This window comes from Stenella coeruleoalba, assembly GCF_951394435.1.
Source record: "Stenella coeruleoalba genome assembly, chromosome: 7".
NCBI lineage: Eukaryota > Metazoa > Chordata > Mammalia > Artiodactyla > Delphinidae > Stenella > Stenella coeruleoalba.
Genome location: NC_137153.1, coordinates 36045238 through 36068266, shown reverse-complemented (window position 1 = coordinate 36068266; position 23029 = coordinate 36045238). Strand labels below are relative to the sequence as shown.

At 43.6% G+C, this 23029-nt stretch overlaps 1 protein-coding gene across 1 annotated transcript in view; it reads right to left on the bottom strand.

The window, feature by feature from the left end:
* Positions 1 to 5600: 5600 nt before the first annotated feature.
* The window catches only part of HSD17B3 (hydroxysteroid 17-beta dehydrogenase 3), a 37919-nt gene continuing 20490 nt past the window's right edge, over positions 5601 to 23029 (bottom strand). The window contains exons 3-11 of the mRNA XM_079926144.1: positions 22825 to 22900; positions 20225 to 20332; positions 19142 to 19209; positions 17640 to 17675; positions 14724 to 14758; positions 13565 to 13646; positions 12866 to 12931; positions 9555 to 9704; positions 5601 to 5911 (exon numbers count right to left, since the gene is read on the bottom strand). Of these exons, the coding sequence (XP_079782270.1) occupies positions 5801 to 5911; positions 9555 to 9704; positions 12866 to 12931; positions 13565 to 13646; positions 14724 to 14758; positions 17640 to 17675; positions 19142 to 19209; positions 20225 to 20332; positions 22825 to 22900 (732 nt within the window). The 3' untranslated portion in view covers positions 5601 to 5800. The remainder of the gene's footprint in view (positions 5912 to 9554; positions 9705 to 12865; positions 12932 to 13564; positions 13647 to 14723; positions 14759 to 17639; positions 17676 to 19141; positions 19210 to 20224; positions 20333 to 22824; positions 22901 to 23029) is intronic.

Genomic DNA, 23029 nt, shown 5'->3' with positions numbered 1-23029 from the left:
TCTTAAAAGTTCTCATCACAAGAAAAAACTTTTGTAAACTTGTGATGATGGATGTTAACTAAATTTATTGTGCTGATCATTTTATATACATGTATCGAATTATGTTGTACACTTGAAACTAATATTGTGTTATATGTCAAGTATACCTTAATTTAAAAAAAAAAAGAAGTAAAAATAATTTGAGAGATTTCTTTCCCCAAATTGAATTCTGTTCTAAACTCCTATAGGTTTATATATAAAAAAAAAAACCCCAACAATCTCTGTCCTAGACCATTAGAGGGCAGTCACAAGTTAAAACAGACTGCACCCTAAGCACAGTGGATAAACTACAATGAGAATAATTATCTTTTTTGGCATCGGAAGCAGACAAACATGATTAAAATCATGCTGACCTTGGGATGACCGTCTTCAGCTTTCTCTGGCAAGCTCTGGCTAAAAAAGTCTTTTTGAAGTGGGGCGTTCTGGTTCCCATCCCGCAAGAACAAGAAATGGATGATGCCTCAGGGAACTACCCCAGCAACAGCTCCCAACTTTTCCAGAGCAGCAGCCCATAATCACCTCATTTTCCTGCTCCAAGTGTTGTCAGAGGGATTCTTCCGCCTTTGGCATCCAGGGAGGTAATACAGATGGAAGGCTGGAAGAATGACCAGCTGCTGATGCCGTTCCTCAGGCTCCCAAGACCTCCAAACAAAAAGAAGAGAATCAGGCAAGGAACAAGAGCTCAGTGCTCCTCAGCAGAAACAAAAGTTCTGTGAAGTTTGGCAAGCCTCGCTGTTCCCAAATGATTCCCAGATGATGGTGAATTTGGAAAATGATCAGTGTTGAAATCGAGACACGTGGGTCTGGTTGCAAAGCCTGATTCCTCCCCTCTCTCCAGGACATGTGAAAGTGAAAAATACAAAGTTGGGGGCAATAGTGTTCACCCCTTGCCATTACTCCCAATTAAAGAACCTTATCCAGACAGTTAGGGCTATACTATAGTGCTTTAGCCTACAGATGCTGGAAGAGGACGCACGTTCATATCCCAGCTCTGTCACTCACTGGTCAGGTGAATCGGTATGAGTTACTCAACTTTTCTGTGCCTCAGTTTCCTCATCTGTAAAATGAAGGCAATAATAATATGATTTCCTACATACTTCCTAAGTTATTATATAGGAAGGATTTACATAGTCCCTGACACATTATTAGTACTCAACAAATGTTAGTTATTATCTAGTGCTAGTGGTGATGGGAATAAAGATCTTAAAATACAGAATTTTTCTACCCTCATTTCATCCAGTCCAACATCTTAGGGCTTTTCCTATGAGGAAATGCTCTCTTAAAGACCCTCAAAAAGTTTGTTAGATAATCAATCATTCAAATCTACCCAGAATTAATACATTGGAAAAACCCCTATATCACACAACTAAAAATTTATCTCTAACATCTGCCCCAGGTTTTATTAGCTGAACTGCATTCCTTTTCTCACCTAAGCTGCTGGTTGTAGAAGTTCTTCCCCAAAGGCCAATTTACCAGAGATTGAAGTAAAGGTTTTGAAACACAGTATCTACACTTTTATAAGTTGCCCCATCAGTAGTTGAAATGCCAAGTAACTCTCCATAATTGATATAGGCCAGGACAAACAAGAATTAATTAGTGTGGCTCGTTGTATTTTCCAGAGATGGTCACAACAATATTTCCTATTACATGTGATACTTCTCCCATCAAGAGGTGGCGTTTGTGTTCCCTCCCATTGAATCTGGGAGGGCTTTCAAATGATGCCATGTGACTTCCAAGGTTAAGTCATATAAACAGTATGGCTTCCTCCTAGTTTTCTCTGGGATGCTCATTCTTGGAACCCAGCCACCATGCTGTGAGGAAAACCAAGCTGTATTTAGAGAAGCCATGCGTAGGTTTCCATCCTGCAGCCCCATCTGGGGTCCCAGGCAGCAACTCCCATCCATTGCCAGACACGTAACTAAGCAACCCTTCAGATGATTCTAGCTCCGGAAGCTGAATCATTTCCAGTCATTGAGTCTTCCCAGCTGAGCCCCCAGATATCATGGAGCAAAACAAACCTTCCCACTGTGCCCTCTCTGACGCACAAAATCTGTAAGCACAAGAAAATTGTTGTCATTTTATGCTACTAAGTTGGGCATCACTTATTACACAGCAATAATAACTGGTACAGCCAGCAACCATGATTGTCTCACGTTTAAGTAGATTAGCCTTTAATGTCTGTAAAGTACCCCCCACTTTGCTGATATCATAAATTCCACAATGAGATACTTACTCTTTGGGCTTAAAGTTTTACCCCTTTTGAAACATAGAGTGAAGTGTAGTAAGAAAGAAGCCCAATGTCCCAATCCAGGTGCTACCAACTATTAATGGTACGACTTGGACAAATCACCTAATATGTGGGGCTTATGTTGCATCCCTTTTCTCCAGATCCAGCCTCTACCCTTCCCCCTCCCCACCCCAAACTTGGTATCTTAGGAGATTAACCTTATGATTTACATCAGTGAGCTTCCAGTTGGATGTGACCAATGGGAGGCACCAGCAGGAGGCCCAGAAGACAGCAGGAGAATGAAGTTTGGGTATCATTCCAGTAAAGGTAAAACACCCCTGTTTTTCCACTCAACCCTCTGTCTACTCTCAAGTAATTCTGATCACCGACTATGCAGGGAGATTTTCCCACAGCAAGCAATTCTTGGACACCCACTGGATGTCCTACAATTCAACTCAATTCTGACACTATCTACCTGAAGAGTGCATCAGATCCCACAGGTTAAGGGCTCAGTCCCTCAAGACTGCTCCCACTTCATATGTCAATTGCAAGTCCAGGCTGTTATCTGGGCTTCTGACCAACTGGCTGTAAATCAGAAGTTCCCACAACCCCTCCTCAGGTTTGATCATTTGCTAGAATGGCTCACAGAACTGAGGAAACCAGTTTACTTACTAGATTTCCAGTTTATGTATAAAGGAATACAACTCAGGAACAGCCAGAAGAAAGAGCTGCATAGGTTAAAGTATGTGGGAAGGGGTGTAGAGCTTCCATGCCCTCTGTGGGCACAACACCTTCCCAGCACCTCCACACGTTCACTAACCCGGAAGTTCTCTAAACCTCATGGTTATAGTTCATATTTTATGGAGGCTTCACGAGAGGCATGATTGATTAACTCATTGGCCATTGGTGATTGAACTCAATCTCCACCCTTCTTCCCTCCCCAAAGGCTGAAGAGCGGGGCTAAAAGTTCCAACTCTAATCACATGATTGGTTCCCCTGGCAACCAACTGTCATCTTTAGGGGCTTTCTAAAAGCCACCTCATTAACTTAAACTCAAGTGCAGTTGAAAGGGGCTCATTATGAATAACAATTGACACACTTGTTGCTCTTATCACTTAGGAAATTCCAAAGAATGGGAATGAAAATGAAATATATATTTCTCATTCTAAACCACAGTATCGCAATTTCCCTCTGCCTCTCTATAGAGTGGCCACCACCTGGCAGCATCTCTCAGCCAAAGATTGCAGTTCCTCTGAGGCAGTGCTTCTTACACAGTTAGTTCCCTTTCTCTCTCTCTCTCTCTCCTAGTATTTGGTCCTTTCCCAGGGTAGTGAAAGCGCCCCTCTATCACTAGCTCTAATGACTTACCTACACCCTTCCCACACATTTGCAATGAATTCCTCGAATTGCTCAAACATGTCTTTTGTTTCCTCTTGGGATACTGACTGATAAGGAGTTTTTGATTCTTCATTGTAAAATGGAGATTCCACCCATCCAGGCTGCTTCAGAGATCGAGCAAAATAATCAATGTGACAGACTATGTCAGGTCCAGGCTCAGTTACGTCCAGTCACAAAAAACAAAAACAAAACAAAAGCACACTGAGTATTTCAAACAGAGGGAATTTAAGAGAGGGAATTGGTAACACCAAAGTTGAAAGGCTGAAAGAGCAAAAAGAGGATACTAAGTAACCCAGATATCAGTAACTGCAGGGCTGGTGGAACAAAAAGGAGGAGGTGGTGCTTCTGGGAACTGGATGCTTAGAGGGGGACCCCTGCATGGTAATGCGCAGATACCTAAAGAGGGCTTTGTGGGGCTGGTGCTCAGATCCTTCCAGGCTGCCTCTTGATTGGTGCTGAGTCTGGCTAAAGCTGTTCTCTCTGCAGAGTGATGGCAACAGAAGTACAAACACGAAGAAATTTCCCTAGCCCCTTCTACCTCCTTTTACTCTCCCAAATTTGCCTCCCCTAGGCAGAATCTAACCCAAAGCCAGCTGGTGTGAGTGTCTTAGGACTCGAGTTTGAAGCTTCCCCAGACCATCACCATAGATCAGAGCATAAAAGGTGGAGCTTAGGACTGAAAGACACCAGGTTAATAATCAGTACATAAAAGCGTCCTGTATTATAGTTGTTACTGTTACCCATAACTGAGAAAATATAAGTAGATATCTATACTTTAAAATGGACAAATTTTCCCAGTCTTTTCCTCAGAGAAGGTCTAATAAGAGCTATGATATTATAGTCCACTTTCTAAGCTTACCAAGGTTTTAAATGTTCTATCCTCTGCTTTCCTCCAGAACATAAAAATGTCCCATAAATTCCAACCAAATATACCAGAATCCTTTTTTTTTTTTTTTTTTTTTTTTTTGCAGTACGCGGGCCTCTCACTGCTGTGGCCTCTCCCGCTGCGGAGCACAGGCTCCGGACGCGCAGGCCCAGCGGCCATGGGCCACGGGCCCAGCCGCTCTGCGGCATGTGGGATCTTCCCGGACCGGGGCACGAACCCACGTCACCTGCATCGGCAGGCGGACTGTCAACCACTGCGCCACCAGGGAAGCCCCCAGAACCCTTTTAAAACTAGAGCAGCAGCACATAATCTTTGCTGCTAAATGCAATCTAAATGCAAACGACCTTCTCAGAAAAGATAAGTGCCACGAAGCATTGGCAGTGCCTAGAACATGATGATGTCTTGGGGAAGCACTCTTGACCAATGCCAGACAATGCAGGGTCACCAGCTGGCATGATCCTCCCCCAACTCCCTCAAGAGTTGAAGGACAGTAGTTCCCTAACACACCACCTCATATGCATTAACAATTAAAGCCCTCAGTCCAGCAACCCAAGGGCTGGAGGCCTGTAAAAACTCATTTCTACAGATACCAACTCCTGTATTAGAGCAATGGTTTTTTAAACTACTTTTAGCAACATATTTTCTGTTTTTATTTTTATAAACACAGTCTTCCATAGAACCCCAAATAAAATTGAAATAGAAAAATCTGGTGCTGCATTAGCTGAAATGAGGGGTCCCCAGAAACTGTCCTGATGTAGCTGTTGCCCCCACCCCTTCTCCTAGACAGTTTCCTGGGTCTCTGAGGAAGCCAGTTTGAGAACCAGTGAGTGCCCTAGGACTACAGCAGTCTTGATAAAGTTTAGTAATTTCAAACATTCTTTAATATAGCTATAAAAGTAGATTACTAGGTACAATTGTTCCCAATATTCAAAGAATCAGAGGCTTTCTTCTCACCACATTATATTATAATCCCATACAGAAAATTTTCCAGTTTTACCTATAGACACACTCACCTTCTCTAACTATTAAAACCCCATTGCACAACACATGTTTTTACATCACAGCTCTCCCAAAGATCTCCAGACTTGAGTAAAATTGCAAAACAAAGTTGAATTTTAAGTACTGGGTCTGTGACATGGGCCCTCCAGCTTCAGGGAGGTGACAGGTACTGGTCTGTTCCTGGGTCCTCTGTGGCCAGTGCAGAACTTGGTGAAGAAAGCAATGCTGGGTGGCACATCAGCCCACCAGGACTATGTGATGTTGGCGTTCTGCTTGAGGTAGTCCATGTAGCGAGTCAGGAGCATCTTCTGAAACACACTGCTGTAGAAGGCCCATGACGGGATCAGGCTCAGAATGCTTGCCTTTAAGAGACAAAAACATAAGTGTCTGGGAAAAAAGAAGAGCAAGGAAGTTGCAAGAAAACATCTCAATTTATATTCATCATCTTTAAAAATGTATATCTGATGACTGAAGTTAAGTCTCAAATCTTTTAAGTAGTTGTTAAGATAAATAGAGTTAACACTGTTGTATGTTATATATGAAAGTTGTTAAGAGAGTAAATCCTACGAGGTCTTATCAAACGAAAAAAATTTTTTTATTTCCTTAATTTTGTAACCATATGAGATGATGAATGTTCACTGAACTTACTGTGGTAATCGTTTCATGTAAATCAAATCATTTTGATGTACACCTTAAACTTATAGAAGGCTGTATGTCAATTATATCTCAATAAAACTGGAAGAAAAAAATTCTTTTAAAGAGTTAATGAATGGAAATGAGTCATAGCAAGGTGTAAATTATTATCATGGAGTATTTGCTTTGAAAAGGGGGGGAAGCCTCAAGTTGAGGCACAAATGCCTAATGCTTTTCAGGCAAGAGGCACAGGCCTTGGAAGGTTCTTGCCCTCAAATTACACTTGTGTCCTATAAGGAAGGTCCAGGCCCCCAGAAGTAATCATTTTGTCCACAGTGTGATTCGGTTAATCCAACATTCCTCAGTCTACCTACAAAACAACAGAAGTTCAACTAGAGGAAAACTTGAGCCTTGTAGGCAGCTTGAACCTTCAGATTTTTGCAATCCTCTGAGGTATCCCAAAGCAGGAAACTAAAGGTGGTTCCTGGGAACCAGAGTAGAGCTCTTCTTCCACTGGCCAAGTCTATGAATCAATGCAACATCTTCTTCAGGAACTTCATTTTTCTCCCAGACAGAGCTTTTTTTATTTCGCAGCAAAATCAAGCCCTTCCATTAGCTTTGTCTTGAACTAAATGTTTGGGCTTACTGAAGTCAGCCATAAATAAAATAAACTGAAATCCCAGGTCCCCAGAAAATGTTCTAAAAGGCCCCCTCTCCCATCCCCATCTTTATCTACCTTCTTCCAACCTGGAGACGCCATGTAGAAGGAAACAGAAAAGGTTTGGCATCAGGCAAAAATGGACTTAAACCCTTGCATCACTTTTACCAGCCAGGTGGTCTTGGGCCATCTGATCCATCTAAGCTTCATCTGATCTGATCCAGCTCTGAGCTTTGGTTTCCTCAATGTAAAAGGGGAGCCAAATGTCCTGTCTCACAAGATGTTTAGGAAAATTAAATGAGGTAACTATGAAGCCCCAGGTTCCACACGGATTCTTAGGTAGAGGCTCCAGTCCCACCTCAACTGCTACCCCAAAACTCCTTGAGGGTAGAGAGCATCCTGTCTTTGCCTCACCTCTTTGAAATAGAAGACTTGCTTGTTTACTGGTTGACTCCACTTGATTACCCATAACTTTAGATTCAACGATCTTTCTAAACCCTGGCAAATTCAAAATTGGTTTTAATGGTTTTAATGATTGATGTGTTTTCCTTCGTTTTCTCTTTTGCTTCACCAGGCACAAAGACTTTTTCCTACTGTTTTTGGCATCTGTTTACCAGTAGAGATTAGAATTTGTTACATAAGAAATCAAAGAGAAAAGTAAAAAAAAAAAAAATTCAACTTTTGACATCTAGAATTGGATTACAGTACGTATGTAGCAAGACAATTGTCTTGCAAGCCATGCTATTGTCTCCAGAAAACATTTTCTAAATGCTAATGGATTCCATTTAAAACATCAATATCCTGGAGGACTAAAAGTATAGAGTTCTGCTAAGGGGAGAAGAGGATGTCTTATCCACTGGAACTACCTAAATCCCTCTGAGATGAACAGGATGTGACCCTGGGAAAGCATACAAAAGCCTGTACTTTTTCTGCCCTGGAGATGGTGGGAGGTACAAGAGAGAAAGAGGAAGACGTGGCCAGATGTGTGTCCTCTGATATGTGTGTCCTCTGAGCTTACGCTGGAGGGCTGGGGACCTGGGGTGAAGGATAGGAAAGTGTGATAAATAAGTAATGGTAGCAAAGGAGGGTTTACTGCCTCCACTCTTCTGGAGTGCAGCCACAGAATATTATCTCAGCGTGGCGAGGTAAGTGCTGAGACTTGCTTTTCCAGCATCCCTCAGGTTCAAATTGGTGCTGATGCAAAGTAGAGAGCCAGAGGGCCTCTGCGAACCAAAGCTGCAGATGGACAGCTGGCCTCTGGCTGGATGAGGGAGGTAGCAGAGATTCAGGCATGTTCAGCCATCAGTAGCTGGGGAATGCATTGGCCTAGCCAAAAGGACAGAAGGAGTTAACCCCACACCCCCCACAGACATAAACCAGCAAGGTGAGCCACCATCAGATAGATGAGGGACACCAGCCACACACACTGAAGGACCAGCAGGAATTCATAGGAACTCTTTCCCCAGTGTCATTTTAGTGAGAGAGGCCAGAAGAAGGGACACTCAGGCAAGACCGAACATTTTTCTCTAAATAATGGACAGCCTATTTCCTAAATGGACAGTTTAGATTATGAGATCAAACTAAGTTTAAACTCATTAGACATTCCACTAATTTGTTTTCGTGCCATGCAGCAAGTAGTGGTCTGAAGAAAAACCAGATCGGCAATAGGCAAAATAAAGATCTTATATTCTTTCTGCTTGTCCACTTTGCACTGTGCGTTCAAACGGCGATTCTGCACGTTGTTGAGATTCTACAGTAAAAGTAGCAAGTAATCAGCTAAGACAATTCAGTATCTCTTGCCGGAGTCTCAGTACTGAGTCCCAGGAGACAGCTGAATGCTTTGGGAGGATTTAGTGCATTGACCCATGAATCTCTCTAGCATCAGAAAGAGAAAGAGAGAAATAAAGAAGCCTAATTCCCAAGGTAGAAAAACATATGAGGCAGAGGAGCAAGTTGACATATGAAGGGAAAGTAAAGATCTGTTAAAATTCTTTGGTGATGATGGAAACAGAACTACCCTGACACTGTTTGTTTGTTTTCAGTATTAGTGTGAAACTCAAGTCTACCTTTGTTTCCTGTTTGTGTTTTTTCCTAAAAGCAGCCCAGGGATGGTAAGAACTCCTCATGCCATATACTTCAGACTTTATTTCCATGTTTGATGAAGTCCGTGGTGTACGGGAACCAGCTTGTACTTTCTCACGAGAGCCAATCGTGAACCCTCCTCCTGAATTCATGTGCAGTGCCAACACACTGGTAACTTAACATCAGTCATGGAAATCAGCAAACGCTACAAATCAAGGTGTTTTGTTTTATTTTTGGGTTTTTCCCGGAGAGTGAAACATTTCCTGGCACAGAGGGCCAAGGACATCGACAGCCCCTACAGGGAAGCACCCCGTGTTTTGGCCTGACCTTCACAAAGCTCTGGGAGCCGCCTTACTTTCTGAGGGCAGAGGTGAGGCGGCCAAGGGTGAGATTTGCCAACTTCAGAGTTATCTCTAGGCTGGGCACCCAGCGCTTCAGCTTCTCCTTCCCCTTGCTAGATACACCTTTTCACAGGCTGGACTGCCCTCAGCAGTATACCTCTGGCATCAATATCCTTGCGTGACAGAGAACGGCTGAACGCTCCAACAGCAAGGGAGAGCTGGCTAAGCCCTGCTAGGGCCCCCTGCTTGTCTGTCCTCCCTTGCTTCAAGAAAGGAGAAGTTATCAATTACCAAGATTTCATGGGCGAGGCAGCCACAGGTTTCGTCTCCAATCGTGACATAATTCAGTGATTCTTTAACAAACTCATCAGCAGTCTTGGTTATCATGTTGGTATTTAGATACTTTGTCATCGGGGTTGAAACAGCATACGGGGTGAGCACCTACAATGGGAAATAAAGACCGTAACACAGGAGCAATCTGCCCAGCCCTGAGAAACTAATACCCATTTTACCATCCCTTCATGTTCCAACTCTGTTCTCCCCCTAAAAAGTCTCAGGATACTATACGATAATAGAACAGTTAAAGGTGTAGAAGGAGCACAGAGCTGGGAATCAGAAAGGTCAGTTTCTGGCTTAACGTGGCAACTAACTCAAGATGAGGCCTTAGCCACACAACACCAAGTGGTTCAAATGCACACAGGGTGAATGAGGAGCTCTGTCTTACAGCACGGTTCCCCAACTTAGAAAGTGAAAATGCAGGACACCCAGTTATATTTGAAGACAAACAATGGAAAGATTTTTCAGTTTAATTATATCCCAAGTATTGCATGGGACACACTTATTCTCAAAAGATTATTTGTTATCTGAAATTCAAATTTAACTGGATGTCCTGTGTTTTACCTGGCAACCCTATCACAGAAATTTATTTCTAACACATATAACCAAATTGGAGCACTTTCAAGTATTTTAGATTCACACTTCGGTTAGGAGCCAGGAGTGGCACATACCTCATAATCTTTCCTGTCATGGTAAGAAAAATAAACAACAGCACACTGTACCCTGAAAACCCAATACCATGTTTCCACTGGTGGTCTCACCACCTTGTGGCCTGGCATGAGGTTTCATAATGGGGTTTCTTACTTTATTCCCAGACACAGAGACTTTGGCATCTTTAGGGGGAAAAAAAAAAATCCATGCTTGTTTTCTTTTTCTTCACATCACCTTTGAAATTTTTGTCACATCACATTTTTTTCCTCATCATACTTGAAATTACGTTGTTTCATAATTTAATCCAATGTATGTCAGTCAATTCAATTCAACTGGTTCTCATGGAAATGAATGCAGTTATCAATTTGCATAACACTTTTCTTCCAAAGAGCTCAAAGTGTATTCTTAGAAAAATATAAGAAGCTTGTATTTTCAAACCCAGTTTTCAGATAGGGAAATAATAAAAAGTGTTTCCATTCTTACAGTGAGTTTTGGTTGACAAAACACCTTTATATATAAAACAAGGGCTCAATAAATATTGGTTAAATTTGCATACTTATTTATTCATTAGATCGTCACAGTAACCCAGAGAAGCAGCTATTATAAACCCCTTTTTACAAATGGGGAAACAAACTCACAGAGTTTAAGCAAGCTGTCCAAAACACTCAGATGATAGATGGCAGCACTGGGATTTGAAAATCAAACCCAAGAGTACAGTCCATACTTCCTCAGGAATTTTACAAATATTTATTGAGCACCAATTACATGCGTGTTTGGAGAGACCAGTTGGTTTTCAGAATGTCACAGTGTCTCTTCCAGGACTTGGAGCAGCTCTGAGGCTTCTGCATGAGGGAAGGGGCTCCCTCCCCCTTCCTCACCTCCTACCACACCTTCTGCCCCACAGAACCCACTAACTTAGCAGCTACAGCATCTCTGGCCCACAGTTATCAAGATCGAGATGATGCTAAGACTTGATACTCAACACTAATATTTAGTGTTGTTCACCAAATATTTCTAGTTCTTCTTTCTTCCAGACGCATGATAGAATTGCACTTTCTGGGTCCCTATGGTTGGGTGGGACCATGTGACCAGATCTGACCAATGAGTGTGAGCAAAAGTGACATGTGACTTTTTTTTGGCTCTGTTAGGTCTTTGTTGCTGTGCACAGGCTTTCTCTAGTTGCAGCGAACAGGGGCTACTCTTCATTGCAGTGCACGGGCTTCTCATTGCAGTGGCTTCTCTTTGTTGTGGAGCACGGGCTCTAGGTGCATGGGCTTCAGTAGTTGCAGCATACAGGCTTCAGTAGTTGTGGCTCATGGGCTCTAAAGTACAGACTCAGTAGTTGTCAGAGCCTCTAATTATCAAAGCAAGTCTCTTGAACTCCTACCACTTTTTCTTTGACATGTCAACTGACAATATCCAAGATGGCGGCTGCTCCATCAGCCTGGGTCCCTGCGTCACTACAGTGAGCTAATTCCCTCTGACAGTTCACAGTGAATGTGTAGCATGAATGAGAAATCTATCTTTGTGGTTTTAAGCCAATGAGATTTTAGGGATTCTTTTTTACTGCAGAAAACTTAGCATATATAAGGTAGAGCTGTTGCAAAAGGAATCCGTCCTCAGCTGGGAGTTGGAGAACGGATAGAAGGGAAGAATCTCTTTTAGGTGAGACTTTAGTTCAGCAGGGCAGAGAATGGGACTGTAGTCTCTTGACAAGTCTGTTACAATCACTCACTACAACTGGGAAGATGATGTTATTTACAAAGCTCCTGCTATTAACTCTCATCTGCCTGTTGAATAAGCTTCATCCTATAGCTGGTTAATTTATACTGAGATACTCTCACCTGGGTATTTTAATTGAAAATCAGCAGTAATTTTAAAAATATAACTGAGTGTGCCTTTTTCTTCCCTAATAGTATGTCATAGAACTTCTTCCCAAACAGTTAACCAAAAACCTCTGTAAACTGTTTATGCCAGGTTCCAGAAACCACTTAGAGTTAATTGTGTTGCTGAAGGAAGCACGTCATATTGCTCAGCCTACAGACAGCAGTGACAACCCAGCTTTGTTTACAGTTAGGACAAGGTCAACTCCATGACCACTCTGTCATTGTAGGGGAAATGGAGAGCAGAGCACCTCTTCCCCAAGTGCTCAAGAACCAGGGTGTGGAGATCTCTATGTTCCATCACAGATGAACAGCCCCCAGGCGAAGCACCCTCTCCCCTCTTCCAACATTGACCAAGTGCTCAGGTTTCTTTTGTTCCTTCTCCACAATTCCTCCCACATGAGCCTGTCTCCTCTATCTAGGTCGGAGAGTAAAGGATGCTTAGACAAGAACCTACTTCTGTCCTGATGCAGCATTGGGTAGCAAGTGTTTCTGAGCACTCACTCATCCCACCCCATTTCCTTCTCCAGCACCCAGGGCATGGTGAGGGCAGCAGCAGGCAGAACCACGGTGGCTCCACTGCCACCTCTATGGTCATAGGAATTCACATGGTGTCATCCAGACCCCCTCTCCTGGTCACACATGCACAGCCTGTCCTGCAGGAAGCAGTGGCCCAGGCACCATGGGGATCCAGAGTTCCCATTCCCAAGGACTCAGAACTGTTGACCTTACCTGGATAATGATTCCTTTCTCTTTATATTCTGCTTGCAGTGCCTTGGAAAATGTGCACACAAAAGCCTGGAGCAAGAAGGAGAAACACCTAAGGACTTGATTCTCTGTCAGAGCCAATTCACTCAGATTTCAAAGGACACCACAGGGAGCTTATCTTCTTCACCTTAAAATGCAGCGGTTTGTCTTGATGGGAGTTAGAACTTCATTTCTTGGTCTGGGAAGAGCTCCCACAATGAGAAGGAACATAAGTTTTGTAATAAATACATACCTAGGGCCACTGCGTATAGATACCCTACCCGGGGGAAGCTCTGCCTTGTCTAGAGCACCCACAGTTCCAAAGATTTGTTTTATGGCTAGGGCAAGAGGACACCTGATGAGGCCTCTGGGATGGAGGGAAACTACAATGTTACTTGCTGGCCAGAGGAGCGCAGGGCTCCCAGGCAAGGAAGTGAGTGGGAGCCGGAATTCCATGGGGGCTGCGCCTGCCCGGCTGTGCTTCTGCGAGGCTTCATCAGCCCAGGGGCAGCATCTTTTTCTAATTTGCACCCAGATACTGGCTGACTCGCTCCTCCCTGTACCTAGAAGAGTGTCTCTAGGCAAATCAGTCCATCGCCTTGCCAGATGATCCAAAGGAAAATGCTAAATGGGAAAAACAAAAGGAAGAAGGAGAAGGAGGCTTGGACCACATCTGTCACTCACCTTGGAAGCCGAATATGTAGAGTACAGAGGCCAGGGAAAGAGGGCCGCCCCGGAAGATATGTTCAAGATGAGACCTTTCCGCCTAAAGGGCAAGAAACAAAGTTTCAATTGCTCTGCTTCCTGATGACGCCTTGAGAAGGAAGAAAATAGAGGGGCTCATGGGAACGCTGGGAAACTTCCATCCTCTCTAGGTTTCCATGTGTGCTAAGTGTTCTGCTTCCAAGAACTGTGAGTGGAACTTCACCTCAGTCATGAACTACACCACACCATGATGCCACTTGGCAGTCAGTGGACCTCAAGAGCTTGTGAATGGAAACAGGGGCTCTGCTACAGCAAAGGTCCACCCCCAAAATGCAGAGAACCAACTCAGCTCAGACAGGACTCAAGGGGGAAGTGGTCCTTCTCTCTCAAATGTGACCACATGAGCTCAAGGTCCCTTCTGACTCATAAAGATGACCCACAACAGGACAGATGTCATATGCAGAATCCTGTCTTGGGTGGAATTTGACAGTCCATCATCTGCTCACACAGGCACTCCTACACAAGTCTCTGGGGTTCTTACTTACCCTTTTGAAATTCAATATCCTTAATCCTTCCCAACTAGATGGATTCAATCCAGAAAAATTAAGAAACTGCAAATTGGAATACAAGGCCAAGCCCCTTCTTTCTCTAGGTAAGATAAAACTAGTGACCATTTGCTTTTAGTGAATACCACCTGAGAAAAACCAGCTCCCAAATGGGCATTGTAATAGGGTGATTTAAAACACGGAATAAATAGAGAAACTGATGGGGTGGTGATTTTTACCCCAAAACTGGAGTATTCATTCTGACAAGAGCTGAAATGCATAATAACAAAGAGATGGTCTTGGTCTCAGGCCAACTTCTGAAGTTTCTTTTATACTCACTGTGAGTTAATTTTTCGAACACAATGTCTGCAGAAACTGCTGTTCTCTTCCTCCCTCCAGTATATGCTACATTTGACCTGCAAATATGCTTATCTGCTTGCAAAGCTGGCCTGATCCAACCATAATCTCCATGTCTTTTCATCATAGTTTTATCATTTGTTAAAGCAGCAGCAGATGAACCCTATGCCCCTGGTCCCCAAGTCAGCTGATTGCCAGGCCAGGCAGACCATGGCTTTTCCAAGGAAAGACCTTACCTTGATTCCATGTGTTTCAGAATCAGCTGCGTCATCTATAAGAGAAGGGCAAAGTTAAGCCCTGACAGAGGAACTATGTAGCAATGTGCCGTGGGGACTTAGCAAGTAGGTGCTGGAGGAAACTGGAGAAACAGGTTTATCTTCTCAGATGGTCTTGAAAATCTGCTGACACTCATTGGAGGTAATTCTGACAACACTAGAGTCTGGCTGGAACCCATAAAAGGCAACTTAGACAAATGGCAAACAGTTCAGAGGCCTCTGGTTTCTCCTTCATAAAACTGAAGTCTTCCTGGAAAAATGAAGGGAGTGAAAAACTATGGAAATTGGCTTATGTCTGTGGGACCAACACAGGCTCCCCAGATACCCTTCATTCTGGAAGAGAGGCAAAAGTAGTTTGGCCATTACAAAACTCACACAGGAGTTAGAATTAGGGGGCTGTCAGGAAACCTAACAAGTGTCCATGAGTGTCTCACATACAAGGTATGAGATGGAGAAGGACATCTCTTCAGTTCAACAGCAGCCTCATTGGCGGCCTGCAGGGGGTCTGTGAAGTAGCTCCCTAGACACAACATGTCTGCTGGTCTGTTGGAATTACAACAGCGTTGAAAACTCCCTTCCCCACCCCAACCTACTGTCCCTGGAAGCAGTCTTCCCTGCCAGTTCTGGAGCTTAAATATTTCATTAAGCAAGCTTTTCATGTCATAATTTTAAGGCACCCATTTTAAGAATTAAGAAAGAGGCAAACCCATGGACTGAAATGTTCTTGAAAGTACAATTGAGTGGAATCAGGCCCTGTCTTGGGAGCAGGTTTGAGACAGAGAACATCCAAACAGATGGGGAGAGGCAGAGAAATAGAGGACACTGGGGACCAGAAGACAAGTTTGCCTAATTTTTCATGCTGTCTGGGGCCCTGCATTTCCTAGGAAGGCCCCTAAGCTCATCCCTGGGAGCCTCCAGATAATGTTTTCACTGCTCTGGAGAAGCGGCAGGGGTGGGAGTGGTGAGGGCTTCCTAGACTGGACTGCCTTCTGAAACCCTGGATTTTGAGGGAGGTGAGAGAAGCATGAGGAGTAGATCATGTCAACACCCTTTCCTTGCTTCTCCCAACTTCATTAAGGATATAGTTGGAGCATTGTTGAACAGCATTTCTCAGTCTCCCAAAAGCCTGACTGGGTGAATGATCCCAATTAGAGATACAACACTGGACTTTGTGGGTCCCTGTCTCAAAGGTTCCAGTATTTAGTCTCTTATCCCACGTTCCCTTTGCCCTCAAACTCATTCTCCCATCTCTGCGCTTGATAGAGAACTCTAGTGTTTCCAGATGGTTCCTTTGGAATAATTAAGTGATACTAGTCATGCTTCCAACCAGCGTGGCCAATTTGGGCATTGCATACTTAGAAGCTAAACTTCAATTTGTTTTCTTTGTTACTTAAGGAAGTTAGTGTCTACCAAGATATAAAATAATTTTTTTGAAAATCAAAGCATTTCTCTGCTAAAAGAGTCAGAGGGTTGTCAAATACATTTGGGAAACCCTGTGATCAAATGAACCAAGACTGAAAGATCAATGTATCCATTAATGTGAAAGATTTTAGTGGTAAGGCTGCAGACGACAGTGGAACGTATAAAACCTTCAATTACATCAGCTGGGGATTTTAAAAAGCCATTGATTGCTCAGCATAAAAAGAATGTATGTACCAATAAAAACTGAGCAGGAAACTATAAAATACCAGTATACTTACAAAAACAAAAAAAACAACCAATGGTGAAAATAATTTTTGTCAGCTCAACTCTAGCCACATGAAAAACATTTTTTTTTGGTCTGTTCAGCATCCATCCCCTCTTTTGATGTTGATAGGAACCTATTTTCCTCTGGGAAACCAGTTCTCCCCGTCAGTCCATGCTGTGAAGACGAGATAGCCCCCCGCTGCTCCCCAATAAGGGTCCCGGTTCCATGAAATCAGTCATACCTGAGTCATTGCTGAAGTTCCATTGGACCATCCAGAGTGATTATGAGGGCTGCCAGGCACAGCTGTGAACTTTGTGTACCGAGCAACGTGCCCAGCTGTGGGGGTGAGTGTGCGCTGAAAGCCCAGGGTTCACTCACAAGCCATTTAGAGGACTCTCATCATCCAGAGGGAAGGGAAATATTGTGTTCACACAAAAGCATCATCTACTCACCACGCATGGGGCTATGTCCACTCTTAAGCAGCACCTTTCTCCAAATTGTCTGCACAGACAATTTGTCTCCCTTTTTCTTATTCACACAAAGACACAGCATAGGATAGCTTTGTGGTACTCATGCCTATAAACGCGTATGCAGTTAATTCTAATAAAAGGACCTGAGTGCTGAATGGCACCTGACACATCAATTAGTTCAATACTCTTTTAATAGCAGATGAAGAATCTGAAGTTCAAAGGGGCTAAACAGCAGGCCCAGTGCTGTCCAGTAACTGATCTGGGATCAGAATACATATGAACTTGAACTTCACTTCAACAAATAGTTTTTGAACAACAAGAGTCTATAAAATCCAAGCCACACCCTCCGTCCTTTTTCCACACTGAGTGAGCTTTCCTCCGTTTACAAAGACTCAAATCACAAGAAGATACTATTTTTTTTAAGTTGCTTTGGAATCCTGAATAAGTTTCATCATCATCAGGCCTGATATGTTCTGACATGTGACAAAACTGAATGCAGAAAAAGGATTCAGATACTAGGGAGAGCGAATCCACTGTATTTTCTTGATGAAAACAGACAAGACAATTAAAAGGCTACTACATGGTCTCTCATTTCAATTTTAAAGTACAGTTCAATTTTAAAGAATTCTGCATCTACAGGGAAGGGGCCAATTCTCCTGAGTTGCCAAATCCAACAGCCACTACATTTTAATGCACTGAGCACATACATTGATCACGTACCTTCACTACCGAGGTGATGTTACAGTGGACGAGGCTCTGTAATAAATAATCACAATCATGAATCAGCCAGATCATTTGAGAACTTCTCTTGAAAAGTGTTCAGGGCTAAACAACCATGAAGCGGGCAAAAGTGTGTGTCTGAGTGGTTGCCGCAGCCTGCAAATTAGGCTCCTAGTTGATATTCAGAATGCACTAGAACAGGGAAACATCTGACATCCACACTATGATTCTATAAGAATGTGATCTTGAACAGAAGTCAACTAAGAGTTTCCGGGCTTCCCTGGTGGTGCAGTGGTTGAGAGTCTGCCTGCCGATGCTGGGGACACGGGTTCGTGCCCCGGTCTGGGAAGATCCCACATGCCGCGGAGCGGCTGGGCCTGTGAGCCATGGCCGCTGAGCCTGCCGTCCAGAGCCTGTGCTCCGCAACGGGAGAGGCCACAACAGTGAGAGGCCCGCGTACCGCAAAAACAAAAACAAAAACAATTAAGAGTTTCCTTGAAAATTTCAGCAGGAATACGGAAACAGTTTTTCAAAGGGAGATGGTTAATTTCCAGCTGAAGGAAGGGAGGTTAGTATATGTGATCTAGAAGACAATAGCATAGACATTAGAAAGGTGAATGGTTGTATAACACAAGGTATACAGGTACCCGGCTACAGAGGGCAGTTAAAGAAACTGCTAGAATCACCCAAGACAGACAGAGGAAAAGAGGGTCAGACACATAGACAAGTACAAATGCAGACGTAAATAAAGAGAAGCAAGAACGGAACCCGCTTAATGGAGAGACACCAACTTGTGCCAGAAACAGGGACCGTGGAGTTAGACGTGTGGCCGGTGAGGATGTTCAGCAGGGTCCAAGGAATCTGGCATTCTTTGTCCACACAGTAGACGTGGGGCCTACACAGAACCTTAGGAATACTTGCGGGATCAGGGAATAGAAGCATGCTAGCCTGTTCAGAATTGTTATAACCCCACTACTTCAAAGGTCAGGGCCTGAGGAAGTGTCGAAATATAGTGCCTTCGAAGACTGTTAAACGCGTAGTAAATTTGCTCATGGCCAGCAAGGGCAGTCATGGGTCCGAGTCAAGCTGGCTGAACTGACAACAACCCCAACCACAGAGTCTGTGCAAGGGGCTTCTATCACACTGAAAGTGGAATGAATCTTATTACCTGGGAAGACAAAGAAAGCCATGAATACAAAGCTATGAATTTGTTAGGCAGAATTACCCCCTTAGAAAGCAAAGTGCAGATCCCCGAAAGACTGGCACAGGTAAATTTTGGTGTGTGGAGAAGAGGGAAGATGTCCTTATCCTAGAGATAGTCGTGAACAGCAGTACCCTTGATTGTGTATCAAGTACTCAGGCGAAAAGAAAGGGAGACCTCCAGTCATCCACCTGGAATACAGAATACAATCCCATTACCCCCTCCTGGCCCTGGTGATTACCCAGCCAGGGTGCTCAGGACCACGTGAGAGGAAAACATCCACAGAAGAGTATAGGCCTACCTGGATGTCATCCGGCGTGTTAAGGAAATGACGCGGGAGAAGGTTTGGAAGCATGCCGACATTGTTGACTGACCAAAAGAGGCAAAATAAAAAGATGTCAGAAGAGCCCATGGCAAATGTCTATTGAAAGCCTTAAAAATTGTCATATTCAACCCAGGAATTCTTGGGAAGTTTTCCAAGGAAACGTGTACAAAAGATTTATATACAAGGTTGTTCGTTGCAACATCATTTGGTAACAGTGAGGAAACTGGAGAGAAAGAAATTGTGGTCCTATAATACAATGCACATAAAATGAATCATGGGGGTGGGATGCAATGGAGTCATTTAAAACTATGACTGCTCAGAGTTTTAAAAACCTGGGAGAACACTAGTGATGTATGACTTTTTTTAATGTTGCAAAACAGTACATACGTTTAATCCTGATTTTGAAAATATGTGTGTATGTATCTGGAAGGATATATACCAAGATGCTATCTCAGGCTGTCAGGATTTCAAGAAATTCATAGCTCTTTTACATGCTCATCTGTTCTTTCCAGTTTTCCTGCAACATGTTTTACACTTTTATCAGTAAAAATGTAATTATTCTAGAAATCAAAATCTTCTTTCTATGTACAATACAAGCACTGTACTGTGATATGGTTACAAAACAGATTGTCTATAAATTATCTCAGAAAAAAATTGTATCTCATTTCCCAAAAGAGAAAATCAGTCCTCAGATAACCACACTGACTCACTATTTCATGGATCAATTGCAGTGATGTTTGTTTGCTAAACTAATTCCTTTAGACCAAAGTTTCCGTCTTCCTGCCAAATGTCAATATCAGTTCAGTGAAAGAAAAATATTTTAATACTAGGAAATATGGTTGGGAAGATTGAAATATGTAGATTTGCTACATTCCAAAGTCATGTACAAATTTGTTAATCCAGTAATTCCTCTTGAAGAACTGAACTTTAATATTTGGTTTAATGCTACAGCTTATAGTCATGGGTTAAGTTTAAGCTACTATTGAATAATCAAGTATCACTAAGATAATTGTCTCACTGATTTATTACAACACGCTTTGCATTTTATAATTTACTTACCTAAAATTCCAATTTCTAAGTCTTTAAGTTTTTCTTTAATATACTCATAGATGTCATCTTTGGTAAAATCTGCTTGTATAATCTTCACACTACTTCCTATCGTCCACTCTGCATTAGAGACAACAGTTATTTTTTAATGAACAGGAGTCCAAATCCCCCTCTTGCCCATGTCCTCCCAATGCTCCTATACTACCTGAATAGACACTTAAGAGCACAAGCCCATCACCTTAATTAGAAACAAGAAATAGCCTCGGGGGCTTCCCTGGTGGCGCAGTGGTTGAGAGTCCGCCTGCCGATGCAGGGGCCGCAGGTTCGTGCCCCGGTCCAGGAAGATCCCACGTGCCGCGGAGCGGCTGGGCCCGTGAGCCATGGCCGCTGAGCCTGCGCGTCCGGAGCCTGCGCTCCGCAACGGGAGAGGCCACAACAGTGAGAGGCCCGCGTACCGCCAAAAAAAAAAAAAAAAAAAAGAAATAGCCTCGGATAAATGCTGGGATGTGTTAAAAGATTTGTGAATGATGGGATACTAAGAGTTACTACGGTGGCAAGTAAAGACATTATAACAGACTTAATGCAGTGATTCTCAAAGCAAGGTCCACAGACCACAGCATCAACATCACTGAGAACTTGTTAGAAACACAAAATCTCAGGCTCCACCCCAGACCTACTGAACCGGGAAACCCTGGGAGATGGCCTGGTGATCTGTTTTCACATGTGCTAGGGGTGACCGTGGTGCATGCTCAAGTTTCAGACCCCTGGACTAAAGGCTGTAAGAGCAAAGTGCAATGCCTCTGCTCAGTGAGTGTCAGGTCCTCGTCACATACACTCAGAAACCCTTTGTATTTGTCCAACGATTTAGCATTTATAAAACATTTACATGTACTATATATATATATATATATATATATATATTTTTTTTTTTTTTTTTTTTTTCAGTACGTGGGCCTCTCACTGCTGTGGCCTCTCCTGTTGTGGAGCACAGGCTCTGGACGTGCAGGTTCAGCAGCCATGGCTCACGGGCCCAGCCGCTCCGCGGCATGTGGGATCTTCCTGGACCGGGGCATGAACCCATGTCCCCTGCATCGGCAGGCGGACTCTCAACCACTGCGCCACCAGGGAAGCCCTCACAATATATTTTTTAATCCTCTCAACAACCTTGTAAAGTAGGTATTTTCTCCATTTTTCAGAGGAGAAAATTAAGGCTCAGAGAAGCTTACTAGCTTGACCAAGGGCACCCAAACTCTGCTCCCTCCAAGTTCAATCCTCTTTCCACTGTTTTATGTGAACTTGCCTTGTGCAGGAGCTCTTTCTTAGATATAAAAGCAATGGGCAGATCTCACCAGCTGCTGCCTGCTTAGGTCTGCAATTAGACCCAATATTTCTGGGGCAAGTGATCTTAAGGCAAAGTTTGGGGGCAGTTCAAAGACACTACTTGTTTTTCAAAAGGACGATAAAAAGTACACTTTAGCACTGTAAGGGAAACACTGAAGAATGTCCTAGTCCTGGGTCAAAGTTATTTCTGATATCCAGACAGAAAACAAAAGCAGAATTCACTGGTTCAAGGGCACTGAGCCTCCTCGTTGCGACTGCTCAACCCCACACCTCCCACAGCCTTCTCTAAGCCCAGATTCTCTCCAGAGAAATAAGGCTCTCCCCCAGACAGCCTGCTATGGTCTTCACGAGTCTTCATAGTTGAAAACTCATTCCTTGGAGTTCAGGAATTTATCAATTACTAAATTAGTAATTATTATTAAAATGCAAATGCCCAGAAAGGGATAGGATGATCATTATTAACTAAGAACATGTCAGAGTGGATCATAATAATAAAGCTTTATAATATAAATCCTGTCTCTTGGGGTTGCATAGTGTACAACTTTCAAAACCATACGTGGCAGCCCTGGATCAAATCTTTTTTTTTTTAATCTAACAACTAGCAGTAAGCATTGTCCCTCACCCTACTGGAAGGAGCACAGCATAGACATAGGGAAGTGAAGTCCCAAACACAGATGCTGCTTTTCTTTGTGTGTGTGTGTGTGTGTGTGTGTGTGTGTGTGTGATACGCGGGCCTCTCACTGTTGTGGCCTCTCCCGTTGCGGAGCACAGGCTCCGGACGCACAGGCTCAGCAGCCATGGCTCACGGGCCCAGCCGCTCCACGGCATGTGGGATCTTCCCAGACCGGGGGCACGAACCCGTGTCCCCTGCATCGGCAGGCAGACTCTCAACCACTGCGCCACCAGGGAAGCCCAGATCCTGCTTTTGAAGGGAGTAGCAGAAGCAATCAGACAGCTGAGGCCTCTGGATGAGGGAGTCTGATTCTAGATATGGAGACGCTAGACCAAAGAAGAGAGTAGACCTGTTTGTGGGGTGAGTCTGCCCCTGCTTCATGCAGCCTGAAGAACCCCTGGTGAACTAAACTGAAGTGAACTAAAGCCACTTATATCCTGCACTTAACTTTGTAAACTGGGCTGCCCTAAGGAGGCTGGTACCCCAGCCTCCAGAGAGCAGACGTAGGGATGCTGACAGATGTCTCTACGGGCAGGACAGGAGCAGACTTGGCTGGTGGGCTCCACAAACATCTCCCTTATTTCTTGGGGTCACTCACCAATCTCCGCAGCAATGGCCTGTAGTTTTTCCGGTGTCCGGCTGATAAGCACGACATTGAGTCCCTGTCTTGCTAACTGAGGGTAGAGACGGGAAAACCAAAAAGGAGGTGATAAGCAGACAGGGAAGGTTTGTTACATTAAAGGTGAGTTGGGGCATCACTCAGTTGGTCACAGGGTGATGTGCATGCTTCTCCTGAGTTTAAA